The 15,143-nt window shown below is 40.2% G+C and overlaps 1 protein-coding gene and 2 non-coding genes across 3 annotated transcripts; all 3 read left to right on the forward strand.

Annotated features, from left to right (window-relative positions):
• Window positions 1-2,338: 2,338 nt before the first annotated feature.
• Window positions 2,339-15,123, forward strand: RABGGTB (Rab geranylgeranyltransferase subunit beta). Its single transcript, XM_074152138.1, has 9 exons — window positions 2,339-2,357; window positions 2,829-2,936; window positions 4,010-4,207; window positions 6,576-6,681; window positions 8,172-8,224; window positions 8,335-8,445; window positions 10,450-10,575; window positions 11,061-11,210; window positions 14,142-15,123. Exons 1-9 carry the CDS (start codon window positions 2,355-2,357, stop codon window positions 14,280-14,282), a joined length of 996 nt encoding a protein of 331 aa, XP_074008239.1. The 5' UTR covers window positions 2,339-2,354; the 3' UTR covers window positions 14,283-15,123.
• LOC141468056 (small nucleolar RNA SNORD45) lies at window positions 3,071-3,153 on the forward strand. The gene has a single exon (XR_012463350.1). It is a non-coding gene; the product is annotated as a small nucleolar RNA SNORD45 (small nucleolar RNA).
• On the forward strand, window positions 5,171-5,256 carry LOC141468057 (small nucleolar RNA SNORD45). Its single transcript, XR_012463351.1, has one exon. It is a non-coding gene; the product is annotated as a small nucleolar RNA SNORD45 (small nucleolar RNA).
• Window positions 15,124-15,143: the final 20 nt, after the last annotated feature.

The raw sequence follows: 15,143 nt of genomic DNA on the forward strand, positions 1-15,143 counted from the left end.
TTCAGATTATCAGATTTAGTATTAAATTTTTGGTGGTTTTCTGTTCCACTTCATCCCCAAAAGAATTCAGACACTGGAGTCTTCCGAAAGTGGAGTTTTCCCCAGCATTAGAAAAGAAGTTAGCCCTGTGTCACTCAACCCAAGACACCTCTCGTTCAAAATCTTTTCATTCTGTACATTATTAAGCGCTACTTCTGTTCTCCCTGTCCAGTCGCTCACTTCATTCCTGAGTAACAAAGCTGGTATTTTCTAAACACTCTGAATTCAAAAGTGATTGGTTGTTCAAATACAAAATGGGCAAGAAATGAGAATCTCACAATGCAATGTTTTGTCACTATAAAATTAGATGATCAGAATGTTATTTCTGACAGTCATTGCTGCTTTCTAATACATTTTTTAAAGAGAACTGTGGTTGGTTTTTATTAATTTTTCTTGTCACATCACTTAAATTGTATTTTGGGTAAGTTGTCCGGTGTCTGAAGTACATTAATATCTGTACTTTGGTTCCTACTCCGCCTGTCCAGCTCAGCTGCACGAGGGCCTGTGCTGCTTTTGTCTGCATGTGTCCGTTCTCAGGATTTAGATGCTGTCCAGTAGTAACAATATTGGCTTCAGAGAATGTGGCCTTTTGCGCTGTTACTCTCAATAAAGCAAGTCGACGTTCCATTAGGATGATTCACTTCAAGTGAAAGTGTGTAGCTTTTCCTTAATACCAATTTACAAGATCATGTTTCTTTCTAATCCAGTATATTGAAACCTTTTATTCCTTTCCATCAGTGTATTTACTTAAGAATGTTTGCAGCAAGAACAGCTGAGAAAAAGGAATTGTGAGAGATACTTTTTTTAGCCTTGGATAGACCCTTCTTGACAGTGCTGGCATAGCCCTCTTGAACAGATTCCTCGGCACCGGTGACGCTGTACCTGCAGGACTGTGTCCCAGTCTAGGCTCCCCAGCACAAGCCAGATCAGGACTTAACTGGAGCAGTCCAGCACAGGGCAACAGGGATGATTATGGGCCTGGAGCATCTGTCACGTGAGGAGAGGCTGAGACTTCAGCCTGGAGCAGAGAAGGCTCAGAGGTCATCTCGTGTGTGGGTAGATACCTGATGGGATGCAGAGAGGAGTGGGGAGCCATCCTCTCCTTGGCAGTGCCTGCTGATAGGACAAGGGGCAACGGGCACAAATTAATACACATGAAATTCCACTGGAACACAAGAAAACACTTTTTATTGTGAGGGATGTCGTACATCAGCAGAGGTTTTGGGGTCTCTACCTGTGAAGATACTCAAAACTCAACGATGCGGTCCTGGACAGCTCTGGCTGACCCTACTTGGGCAGGGGGGTTGTGCTCCATGATCTCCAGAGGTCCCTTCAAACCCCAACAATTCTGTGAATTAATTTGCAATTTCTCACCAAAACATCCTTTCCTCGCTGTGGTCTCTTTCATCCATCATCTGAATTTAGTGCTGGATGGCACAATTACAGTCATCAGGTACCAGCTTTGCAACGCTTGCTTCTCAGGTAGGCCACCTGGGAAACAAGGTCTTTAAATAAAGTGTTTAATCACTATAAATCACCAACCTATTTACCTGCAGGAAGACCAATAATGTAACATCCTTGATAAGTACTTGACATACATAAAAAATAGATCTTATTTGTGACAGTTCTATGCAAGCCAGCATTACACATAATATTTCTTGTACAGAATCAAAATGATGTTCCTGCCTGGTGTGGTTCTGTGGGGGACGTGTGCCAGCATCAAATGTTGTTAATCAACAGTATAATCATCCCACACAGCTTCAACTGGGAAACAAAGGGGGTTTTTTTGAGCAAATGGACAGTTACCCTTACCTGCTCGGTGACTAAACGGTTGGATTTCATCTCCAAAGAACTGAGGAAACTCTCAAGTTTCCTCCTTGCTACGGGAGGGAACTGCAGCTATTTCTAGAGCTGCCCCTTGTGCTGTCACCCAGCACGGCCGGGCTTCCCGCACTTTTATGTTACTCCCTCGCCTGTTCTAAGACACCTTTTAGCTCTGCCCGGCCCCGGCCCCGGCCCCGGCACACCGGCGCGGCTGCAGGCTCCCGGCCCGCCCCGGCCCGGGCAGGAGCGCGACCCGCGGCTCCCGGCGCTACCCCGCTGTGGCTACCACCCGCCGCCTCCCGACAGCTCCGGGCGGCCGGGGCTCCTTGGGCAGACGGCGCCGGTCCGGGCGGGCCGGCGAGCCCCGCCTGCTTCCGGGCCGGGGCCGCAGCTGCGGGCGGGCGGGCGCCCGGCAGCCGCGGCGAGGCCCTGCCGCGCTACCTCTCGCCCCGCCCCGCAGCGCGACGCTCCTTCCGGTGCGGGCGGCGAAGATGGTGGGTGCAGCGGCCGCGTTAGAGCAGGGCCCGGCCCGGCCTGGCCCGGCGGGACACGGGTCCCGCGACGTGCAGGGCTGCGGCCGCGGAGCTCGGCTCAGCGGGACGGGGCTGGCCTCGGGCCGGGGCCCGGAGGCCGCGGCGGCCCGCGCCGCTGCGGCTGCAGAGCGGGCCCCGGGCGCGGCTGCGCCGGGCCGGGCCGGGCGGTGAGGGGCTCCTTCGCCCGAGTTTTCGGTTTGTTTCTGGCGAATTGGTGATTTTTCGCAGCTTTGCGGAAAGGTGCCGTTGGCAGCCGTTCCCTCGGGAGGGCTTAGCCGGAGGGGGCGATGTGAGAGCCTGATCTGCCCCGTGCTCGCGGCAGAGGCGGCTGCTCCGGGCAGGGACGGCCGCCGGCCGTGGCGGGGTTGTGCCCGGGTTCTGAAACCTCCCGAACTGACAGCGCGACGGGCGTTTTCTCGGTGCTTCTTACAGGGGACGCCACAGAAGGATGTTATAATAAAACCCGACGCCCCAAGCACGTTACTTTGGGAGAAGCATGCGGACTATATTGCTTCGTACGGAACAAAGAAAGATGATTACGTAGGTATCGACCTGTTCCAGCACAGCTGCGCTTCATTTACTTGCTCAGAGTTAAGGGTTAGATACAGGCTCACGATTGTTTCGTGCCCTGCAATCCAAAGTATAAAAGAAAGATGTCTTTGTTAATTTTCCTAGGTCCGTGATGAGTTTTGGCATGTATTATCTGAGCATAAATATGAAGATTGTCAGTGTAGCTCTAGAATTACTCTGAGACCTGGGAAATGAACTACTTGTTGCTTCTCCATCCTCTGGAATGCACAAGTTGTATCACTGCACTTACACGCTGCTCTTTGATGGGAAAGCACACTGAATCTCACCACAGCACTAGGTTTGATAAACACTTTAACGAGCAGGAGTTTCATAATTGCAGGTTATCAGGTGTAGCTCACAACTACAGGATTCCAGTCCAGCAGGTGAAAAATGTCAGTAGCTGCTTATGTCTGAAGAAAAGTTGCAGTTATCTTTACAATACACAAAAGAACTCTAAGCACTGTTGCTGATGGTTGTTGTTCTTGTGCTTAAAAAGTACCACACGTAGAAAATAATGTTTATGGTTAGTGGGGGCAATGTAATCAATGTAAGAGCATTCAATATGAGATTTCACTTCCTGGTGCAACTGTAGATTGCGGCAGTTTTGGCACCTGGAAGTAAGTTTCATTAAATGTTAGACTTGTTATTTTTGAGACAAGTTGGGGTGGTAATTTGAGCGGTAGTTTTTATGCCAGGATAATAACTGACGATCTGAAGTGAATTGGTGCCTAACTACTTTTATGTGTTGAATTTGACATTGAGCTTGATACTTTGATCTAGAAAATACAGGAGAAGAAGGGAATGTAGCCTGTGTAGATACATACATGTGCGTGTGCCTGTATGTATGCATGTGTATATATATATACACACACGTGTATGATGTACAGAATATTTGTGAGTGGCTGATACATAGCAAGTCATTAATGGGATGGAAGGTGCTTGACGTATTACAAACTGTTTGTAAATGTTAACTAATGTATTTTCATTGCTCCGCATCGATGATGTGCTTATCTGATTAAGAACTAAAATAATGCACTACCTAGGAGTACTGTATGTCGGAGTATTTGAGGATGAGCGGTGTTTACTGGGGGCTGACAGCGATGGATCTCATGGGGCAGCTGCACCGAATGAACAAAGAAGAAATTCTGGCATTCATCAAATCATGTCAGCACGAGTGTGGTGGAATCAGTGCCAGCATAGGTCACGATCCTCATCTTCTGTATACCCTCAGTGCTGTCCAGGTAAGTGTAACACGGGAATTTTAGAAAAAAAAAAAAAAGTGTGTAATTAATGATTTTCATGATTGCAGGTTTACGAACCAGGTACTGTTGGATGCCCATGGCAAAAACTATTTCAGTCCTTTATTAAAAAAGTAAAATCTAATGGACAAAACTTCAGGACTTAGTGTATAATATCCTAAAAAAATGTCAGATTTGGGAACATTGTGCTTTTAATGATCGTTTAATGGTGATTGCATTTTTGATAAATTTTGTAACAGTCTTCTTGAAATATTTCTTAGCTACAGGTTTTACTGGAGTTTTTTGTAGATAATTTTGGGTTTTGTAAATTCTTAGTGTACATTGAGGTGAAAGACATCTATGAACAGAGTAAGAGTAAAGTTTTGGATTTTATTTTTTAATGAACATATTCCTATATATTATGATTGCTATATATTGTAACACATAAATAACTATGTAACATTTATATAACCTATATATTTATGCAATGCATATAATTATGTGTAGTGTGTTTACACTTTAGTACTATACAAAAGAAACATTGTAGTAGCCAGTTCTTGTTCTGTTCCTCAAATCTGCTTTTTTTTTTTTTTGTATGGGACTTAAAAATGATACCAGTCTGTTGAGCATGTTATTTGTTTATTTGGTATGTACTCTTCCCCTGAAAAAAGTAATTCTCCATCTTGTTTTTTCACCTTTCTCATTATCTCTTGAGTATGGAGTTTGGGTTGGTTGGTTTTTGGTTCTTCTTCTCGTGCAAACAGTCATGTGAAAAGATTACTGAAAAGGCTCATATGCTTCTGAACAACTGCTTGATTGCTTGCGTAATGTATCTCTAGTCCAATCTTATGGAAGAAATATTTAAATGGTGTTAAATAAGTTAGCATCGTGTTTTAGGAAGAAAGTGTGTTGGATTTGAAACCCTTAGGCAGGACAGAAGAATGTGGTTTTGATGAAGAAGAATTGGGCCAGTGATGAATGTTGGCATGTATTATCTGCTCTACAGTTGATATTTGTCACCACTTTAGCTCTAGAATTATTCTGAAAACCAGGAAACAAACATTTCGTTAGGCTATGACCGATGAGCTTTTCCAAAATTTCCATTCAAACTCCTTTCACAAATAGTAATCCAGTATAAAGAGAAGGGGGTCAATTTGAGGTTGTTCACTTTTACCTATTAGAGATGGAGTTCTTAAATAAATACTTGGTACTTCTGGGAGGTACTTTCATGTTAACTGAATGCAGCTCTAGATATGCAAAGCTGACAAGTGTCAGCAAGTGCTGATGTAAATTTTTTTGTGGTAAACTTAATTAGCATGTATTAATGAGCACGCATGTTGTTAGTGAACAAACACTATTTAGTCCTGTCTACATGTTCAAACGGTCATGTCACATCTTCCTTTGTTCACAATTAAGAGTAATTTGTTCAGATTGGCTTTTTAAGGAGCATACTATGAAAATATATTTTCTGTTGGAGTTGTACATTTTTTTTTGTGTGTCCATAAGACTTAAATTTTATCTAACAATTTATCTAACAATTGAAGGATTCCAGCTAACTCTAGGTGTTCAACGTCATAGTTGTTGGTATTTTTCAGGATTTGCGCTATAATATTGCTTAGTTTCCACTGTTCGTTCTATTATGCTATTTATAATACATTCTTAATTACTCTCTTTACAGATTATGCAAGTTATGAGCAAAAATACAGAGCCAGCTGGGGCTCAGAAACAGCATTGTTTTTTCACATGATGTTGTGTCATACGGGTTTACTGGTTCAAACCAGTGCTAGCTCAGAAAACTTTGTATTCCTACTATGACCTTTATTTTTCTTCTAGGATATATTGACTGTACAGTTTGTGTCTAATCATATTGTTCATATATTTTCTTAAATCATTGCAATTTAGCTCTACTCATTATACTTAAAAATCTCACCATTTGAAACTAATCACTGCTGACTTGGACTGTAAGTGGCATTAGTAACTAGCGCTTAACTTTCACTTGCACATATCCAAGTAGCAGCAGTGCACGTTACCCCATTACCAAATTAACCATAATCAAAGCTCTGTCCTTTGTAATGCTAACTTAAAAAGAAATAAACCCAATTATGCTTTTGAAAGGAGACATGGAAGCTGGAAAGTAGCAAAGTATGAGAGAGTTCAGCTTGAATTGCCTATGTTTTCATTTGAGAGTTTCTTAAATTTTTAGACAGAGATAATGAATTGCAGTGAATGAAACTTTATATTCATAAGCATTACCAAATAGTATTCACAGTCGATTAAATAGTCTTTTATAAATCCAGGATTTTTTTTTAAAGAAATATTTTTTTAATGTTTTTGCCTCTCTGATTGTTACTGTGCCTTTTTTTTTTTCCAGATTCTTATCTTATATGATAGTCTCCACGTTGTTGATGTAAATAAAATTGTTGAATATATACAGAACTTGCAAAAAGAAGATGGATCATTTGCTGGAGACATATGGGGTAATTTTTAGATCTTTAAAATTTAGAGACTAGGTTGAAATATGTAAGTCTGTGAACTTAAGTTTCCTTGGGTGGTCTTTTTGCTTATGTATTGTATATGAACACTTGTTTTCTGAGTTATGAAAAAGGAAGTTTTGTGAAGGATGGATTTGTGTTTCATTCATTTCATAAATATTCTAAACTTCGGTTTCATTCCTGTATTAAAAATAAATTGTCCAGCTCTTAAACGTTTAGCCATTTGTAAGGTGACAGTACTTTGATATACCAGATATGCTGTTCCATAAGGAATGTTTTATGCTTGCTATTTAATGGCAGTCATTAAGGATCTTTCACTGTACAGGAATGAGGAAAGATTGGTTTTGCACTCATGAACTTCTGTTAGTACCAATTTTGTTTCTGCACATACCATCTTTGTTCATAAAGAACATATTTTTAAGCTGTAGCATAAATATTTAGTCACTCTAAAAATACTTATCTAAGTAAATACTTATCTGTTTAAGTATCTAAGTAAAAATGCTTATCTAAAAATACATGGAATGCTTAAATTTTTAAAAAATCATTGCATATCACTCATTGTTCTAGTGAAGTTCAGCAGTCGCCATCATGGCGGTGTCTGTGTGCTTCTGTAAAGGTCACTGTTACCTTATGTGTTAAAATGGTTCATAATTTGCTGCATCCTTTTTGTTGAAGTGTTGAAACAAATGTACTGAATGTGCAATGGGTTTGTGTTATTTCTGACAGGTGGTTACAGCTCAGCTGAAGGAGTGCGATACCTGATGTAGTACAAAGCAGAGCATTTGTTTTATGTGTTTCAGTTTCTGGGTTTCTTAAGAAGAAAAGTCTTGCAGCAGCTTGACCAAAAAAATGAATGTTTGCGGCTGGATTCAGTTTTAAATTTTGACTTCAAGTATTAATTGCTTGGAGTTGGTGCTAGGAGAGTTATATTGGCATGGAATTACCGAGCAAATGTTCTGCTATAGGTGTAGCGGGTTTGATTTGGCTTCCAGGTACAAGTATGCGAAAGAAAACTTGCAACTTCTATCAGTCTTCCTCTAAACACAAAAATGGCTTCTAGTTCTGCCTGCATTTAAGGCAGATCGAGTTGTGTCCAAGTATTTTTGAGTCCACTGTCTGCAGTTATCTAGTAGAACACTACAGATAAACTCATTAAAGTTACTCGTAAATTACCACCGGTTGAATTGATTTGGATATATATCTGACTATACGCCAGCTCAAAATGAGTTGTATGCTTTTGTGTGCAGTAAGCATACAGATCGCTTTAGTTGTAATGTACACTTTCTGTATTACTGAGGAAATAAACCATAGGCTGGAAAAGGAAACAGTACAGGGATAGGTTTTGGCTGATTTTTGTTGTTCAGTGTAAAACCTAATATTTTAACATTTTTCTCCTTATTTCCAGTGGTGATTTAAATGTATTTTTGTTGTTAATAAAAACACTCTTATTTCATTGCCTACCTTCCACATTCCAGGAGAAATAGATACGAGGTTCTCCTTCTGTGCTGCAGCGACTCTTGCGCTTCTGGTAAGCCCTGAATCATTACTTGCACAAGTACAGAACCTCCTCTTGGGTACTGCTGAAGTTTGTGGTTAATGAGCTTGGTCAGGTGCGTTAGTTGCTCTTCTGACTTGCAGGGAAAGCTGGATGCCATTGACGTGGGGAAAGCAGTAGAATTCGTTTTGTCCTGTATGAACTTTGATGGAGGATTTGGCTGTAGACCAGGCTCCGAATCACATGCAGGACAGGTAATTTTTTTTTTATATGAATATGATAAATTAGCAAGTATCACATACTGCCTATAAATGTTTCTTTACAACATCTATCAGTGATGTCATAGACGTACTCTTCTTGTTTCCCAAATGCCTGATTCTAGTACCTTAGTTAAAATAAATGAACAAATAGATAAATGTGAGATAGTAGATAAGTCTGAGAAGATGAGTAGAGACTCAGGAGGTTATAGTCTGGGCAAAAAAAAAAAAAAAAAAAAAATCATAAGGGAACAACTTTAGGACTGGATTTCAATTTCGCATCGTGATGTTGGAATAGTTAGCATGAGGATTTTTAGAGAATTTGAAGTGGATATTAATGGAGATATTGGACAAGATCTATCACTGTGTCTACCACAAATCATAATGAAACATAAAGGTTAATTATATGGTAAGTTTGATATTTATCAGCTGATGAACTGAAATGAAAATGAGATGTGAACCTTCTCAAGGGGCGGCTTGGTTAATTTTTTGAGGAAAGTCAGTTTTAAGATGAGATGCCTAACTCAGGCGTTGGGAACATTTATCATGTTTTGTTGTAGACACTAAAGAGCGTGTTACTAGTGACGGTGAATTCTGAAAAATGCTCAGTAAAATCCAGTTGAGAAGAGAATGCAGTAGTATAATAGGAACAAATCAAGGGGTCTTTCAAAGAAGGGGAACCTCAATGACTTCTTCCAGCAGAAAATTTACAAAAAAACTACCTTTCCTATTTTTATTTTTTTTTTCATGGAAGGGATTATTGCACTTCACCTGAATTTATGAATAGAAACCAACTTTTAATAAAATATTTTAATGCTATTGCAATCACTTGTTTATTTTGCATAATTATGGTGAGCAATGCCATAGCCAAGATTCACCTCAGCACATGAAAATTCTAGAGGTATTTTGTTTAGAAAAAGTGTTGGGTTTTTTTTCTGCCCCCTCCTTCTTCTTTTAAATCAGGGGGAAAAAAAAAATCAAACCTGGTACGTGTACCTTACCTTGCAAGTTTTATCTACAGTAGCAGATTGGTCTAGTGTTCAAGGAAGTCAGATAAGGTTGCTGAACCCGCTCTGCAGCTAGCGTTTCCGTGGAGGATTAGATCTGTTGTGCATGTTCACATACTCCTTAAAATTCTGTAAAGAGCAACTCCTACGCCGGTACAGTAGTTCAAAAGTTTTCTAGGAATATCACATTTATTTTGCAGTATTCTTGGACAGGCACATCCCTGTCGATGTGTGCTTTTGTTGTTGTTTTTGTTGTATTTTTGGGGTGTGTTTTATCAGGAAAAGACGATTATGAGCAGGCTTCAGTTGAGATTGTGGTTTCTTGCAGTTCGTGCTTGGTGGGTTTCTTAGTGACCACATGAAACGTGACCAGAGTATGCTGTTGCACTGTAAATGTTATTTTCCAGGAAAAAATAAACGGGGATTAATCTGCACATACATTGCATGGCAGATTGACAGTGAGGCTGACATGACTAGATGTATGTGGGGTTGCCAGGATCGTTAATGATCGGGGTTAACCTGTTTCTGCCAGAGAATTAATTTATTTGGTCTTCAGTTTGCTCTCCACAAGCCTTATGGTGAGAGGCACGTACGGGAACACTCCATAGGCTGGGTGCAAAGTTGTCATAAAGGCCATATCCTGCCTGCAGAAATAAATTTGAGTACTCTGGCTTGAGTGTTTTTGAAATAAAACTGTATGGCTCTGCCTGATCATTTAGGATCTTTTTCCAAACCTTGCCTTAGTGTCTTATGTTAGTGAAATCTTACTGTTCTATAATTACATTCTGTAACTGGTACTTTTACGCAAAAGCAACTGTAACAGTAACATACTTTTCTAATGGAAAAGTAAAACTTTGAAACTGAAAGTTGAAACGTGTATTATTTTGTATTGAGTTTGCATGACTGTATTCCTGCTTTGAGATCTTCCTGCGTTTAGTCTGCTAAACTATGCTTAGTTTTTAAATACACAAAAATTTTATGTCTGTAATTTTAGATCTATTGTTGCACAGGATTTCTGGCGATAACAGACCAGCTGCATCAAATAAATGTTGACTTGCTGGGTTGGTGGCTTTGTGAACGTCAGTTACCGTCCGGAGGTCTCAACGGACGACCAGAGAAGGTATTAGGTGGCTGCTTTTGTTTGTTCAAACCTCAATAGAGATTATTTTTTCTAAAGCTGAAGCACTTCTAGAAAATGTCATGACTTCTATGACATATTTAGTAAAATTTTCTAAGAATTCAGGCCTTCGTTTTGATTCTTAATTTTGTTGCTAACACTTGTTATGCAATCCTCAGCTATGCTTGGTGTTAGTCCTCAGTTTAGGAAGGTGCATGTACTGAAGTATCTCTGTACTGTACTCGAACCAGCATCCTGTCAAATCAGGGCTTCGATATTTTCTGGCATTGGGAATGATCTCTTCTGTAGGATTCATACACAAATTACTGTTTTTTACCACTCTTTTACCCCAAAGAACACTCTTTAAGTGTTGTTTCTCTGCAACAGTATTATGACAGCACACTTAGTAATTTTCAAAATAACCAATAAAATTTGAAACGTCACGTTTAAAACAAAGTCAAATAACAATCTACTTCTCTGCTTGCCAGTTACCCGACGTGTGTTACTCGTGGTGGGTGCTGGCATCTTTGAAGATGATTGGGAGATTGCACTGGATTGACAGAGAGAAACTGCGCTGCTTTATTTTGGCTTGCCAGGATGAGGAGACTGGAGGATTTGCTGACAGACCAGGAGATATGGTAAATAATCCTTTACGAAATAAAATATACTTAATTCAGAATTTCAACTGAAAAAGTAAATTTTCTCGTTTGAGTGTAATTGAACTCGTGATCCAAGTGTAAGTGTTTTGCAGAGTCTGCAGTTTTCTTTGAAGGAAAGAACAGGGTAGATCTGCTCTCGAAGGCTTACTTGGGGAGCAGATATTTTATATGGCACTTGCATTGTAGTATCCCCCCACTGAAGTCAGTTGCCATTCCTTACAAATTCTGGTTTGGTTCCCATAACACACCACACAAATCATTTCTCACAAGACCACTTGGGAGATTGTAAAAATATTGTGTTTGCTGGTGGAGTTTTTGGGATGTGTGGATTTTTTGGGGGTTGGTTTTGTTTCGTAAAAATAATAGTCAAGCTAGAGTCCAGCGCAGGTCTTCAACTCTCTTGGTGGTTTTGCCTGATCAAAACCAGTCATAAGTTTTTTATTAAGAGTTCTTATATGCCAGCTTTTGTTCTGTGCCGGCCCAGCCGCTGACTAAATCCTCTCAGTGTCATTGGCCTAGTTGAGGGAAGAAGAAGTTTTTGTGATAACATTATGAAGAGACTGGAGGTACGAATTTTCTGCTTGGTTGAGAGACGGATTATGGTTTAGCTGGTCTGTTCTCTCTGGCTTCAAGCAGAAATAATTGAGATTGCCCAGGTAAAATGGCACGTAAAGTTTGTATCTTTCAAGGGTGCTGGACAGATTGAATTAAAAACGTTATGAGACCTCAGTGCAATTCCTATAGAACATTTAGCTATTATTTGTCAACTGCCAGGGGGAAGTTGTAGCTGGTTTTGTTGCAGCTGACCATGTCTTCTCCTTTCCCCACAAATGCATTAAGGACTGAATTAGCTTTCTGATTGTTTGCAAGCTGATACGTTATTCCCACTTAGGCGAGAAATCTCTACTCTGGTCTGTCATTTGGAAGGTGTTTCGGTGTTCTTAAAATGGGAAAGTTTTCGTATTTCTAAGGAGCCCACAGAAAGACTTTTTCCCTTTTCAGAATTCCCCAAGAAAAGCCTAACAAAGTCTTAATGCTTTTCTGGCTTCAAGATTAAACTTGACCTATCTCTGTTTTGCCAAAAGAGCAACTTTGCAGTTCCTTTCCTCTATATCTAATTCAGGCACCTTGGGAAGAGGTTTTACGTATTATTTTAGCAGCTGTTTCATACAGTTTTTACGTGTCATCCCTGTTGAAGTGGGCACTGCCATAGGAGTGTTGACACCTACAGGTTTTTGCTTTGTTTCTGCAGAAACTCATTCCTAACAGACCCTGTGTGGTTTGGGGGGTTTTTTGTTGTTGTTGTGGGTTTTTTGTTTGTTTGTTGGTTTGGGGTTTTTTGTCTGTTTTGGGGGGATGGGGTGGTTATTTGAAGTTTGGTTGGTTTTTGTTTGTTTTTTTTTTTTACTTAGTTCTAGGTTCTAGTCTTCTGATTTGACATTGTGATCATATTTCAGGTTTTGAACTGCTAAACGATAAGACTGCTCTGTCATCTTTTTTAAGCAAGTTCATGATAGCAGCTAGTTCATGATAACTTAGTAGCTGTGCTTATTACTTCTTAGTTGTAATTCAGCGGGTTTTGCCTTTTTTATTTGCTTGAAACAGATTTCAAGCAAATGCATTTCAGATTGGATATTAGGAAAACTTTTTACACTGAAATGGTTATTAAGCCTTGGAATGGGCTGCCAGGGAAGTGGTTGAGGCACCGTCCCTGGAGGTTTTCAAAAGACGGGTTGACATAGCGCTTAGAGACATGGTTTAGTGATGTGGGGGTTTTTTTTGTATGGTTTTCTTTTCATCAGAGTCGATGGTTGGACTAGATGATCTTAAAGGTCCCTTCCAACCTAGACGATTCTATGATTCTATGAAACAAAATTGCAGAACGGAGCAGACAGCATAGCAGTAGATGTATCTACTAGAAATCTGTGTTTCTCTGAGCATACGTACCTCACGGAGAGGTTGACTCTGGAACTTCATTTACACACTCCCGTTAGGAACCGTCTCCCCTTCTGGGCCTGTCCCTCAGTACAAGCGCATTCTGTCTTGCCATTCCTGAAGTGTACTGTTTATTATTTTGCTACGTACTTATTTATTTTGCCCCTCCTCTAATGGCCATGTTCTCATTCTGGGAAGGAGCAAGTGAAGCACTGAGGAGCAAGGATGGCTATGCTCATGTAGGTTGAACCTTCTATCAATGGCTGGAGATCCTGTATACGGCTATAACGTGATCATTCAGCTTAGTTTACAGCAGTATAGAACCTTTGCCATAAGATCCAAAAGTTCCACTAGTGCAAACAGGATATATGCTGCACCAGACAGCACAGGTACTTTTGGATAGGATTTTGTAGAACAGCAAATGAACTCCACTGACAGGATGCTCATTTCATGAGACTTTGTAGCCTATTGCAGTCATGTGCTGATACATGCTTTTGGGGAAGGTTCCCAGAGTGAAGGAATGCTTGCATACCAAATAACTGCTCCTGTCCCTTCTGGGTTTTTCAGAGACCATTAACAAGCATTCTACTGTTGCTGAAGAGCAAATGGGGAATTTATGGAAGCAGTACTTGTAGATGATCAAATTTACTTCTAAAATTTTTATTCTTTGCTTCTCCTGCCCTATGACATTGCATGCTAATGGAGACACGTGAGTGCTTCCTGCCAAATTCGGAGTTGAAAATCATTTCAGCAGCAGAGAATCTACGAGCTTCTCTGAGTAAATCATGGTATTGCAAGTGTGTGCTGGGAAAATTGTCTTGCCTGTCACACATTGGCACAAATGAAGGCTTGTTCAGTTGTGCTGTCTTCTCCAGCCATGGAGATTTGCTTGCTAGCAAGCAAAAGCTTCATTCTATACAAATTAAGTGTTAATTGTCTTTTGGAAACAGACACAAACTTTCTCTTCTCTCCCAGGTGGATCCATTTCACACCTTATTTGGAATTGCTGGACTATCTTTATTAGGAGAAGAACAAATTAAGGCCGTCAATCCTGTCTTTTGCATGCCAGAAGATGTCCTTCGAAGAATAAACGTACAGCCTGAGCTTGTGAGCTAAACCCCCTGGAGACAAAAGGATGGTGTGCCCAGTTGCTTTGGTTTTGCTGGTTTCAGTCATCTCATCTCTGAAACTGTTAGCGTAATCTTCTTTGAGATGCGTTTACGTGATGAAAGTAAAGCAAGAGCTTTACTGTGGGCTTTGACACTTTGTAAACTGTATCGGAACAGGCTGGTTCTAATAATCTGAGTGTAGCATGGTCTTTGGTTGTATATAAGAGATGTAGAAACACTTCTAATCTGTATCTAAATATATGGGCCTTTGCATTTTTTTTTTTCTGAATATTCAAGTCAAAGCAATAGTGATGTGAATGGTTAAATTTTGTACTCCTGTGATGTCAACCATGCTAGTATCTGCCTTTACACAAGCATGTTTTGATGGTGGATCACACAAAGCACTTTAAAAGAATATGAAGAAAAATCCCAAACAAAACCCTACTTAAACTGTGTACTTAATGCCACACACTTCTGTATTTGATTATTCCTGTTCACGTTTGCCATTACTGTTATAAACTCAGAAACAAGGTTTTCCTTCTGATAGTAATTGGTACCAGTGAGAACAAAATATTATGGTTCCATTACATGTATATATATAAATGTCTTCGTTTATTGATGAGTCCCTAAGACAAAATTTTGCTGACATTTGAAATAGCGCATACCTTGAGTAGGTTTAGAGAAACTTGCTAACATTAAGCATTCTAGAGGAGGTCTCTATAGGACAGTGACGTGTAACTGGAAATAGAGTTGATTTGTTGCTGGGTTGAAATCCTGCTTTTGTAGCTTCTAAGACAATAATTGCCAACACTTGATCATGGTGTAAATGAGAATAAAATGAGCTCTGGAAAATACTTGTTCTCTGAAG

This window comes from Numenius arquata, chromosome 8 (genome assembly GCF_964106895.1).
Source record: "Numenius arquata chromosome 8, bNumArq3.hap1.1, whole genome shotgun sequence".
NCBI lineage: Eukaryota > Metazoa > Chordata > Aves > Charadriiformes > Scolopacidae > Numenius > Numenius arquata.

What these genes read in the sequence shown, in the direction of transcription:
- RABGGTB (XM_074152138.1), top strand. An exon ending in ATACCCTCAGTGCTGTCCAG is followed by an intron (nt 4,208 to 6,575) that starts GTAAGTGTAACA and finishes TTTTTTTTCCAG; the next exon opens with ATTCTTATCTTATATGATAG. An exon ending in ATTTGCTGGAGACATATGGG is followed by an intron (nt 6,682 to 8,171) that starts GTAATTTTTAGA and finishes TCCACATTCCAG; the next exon opens with GAGAAATAGATACGAGGTTC.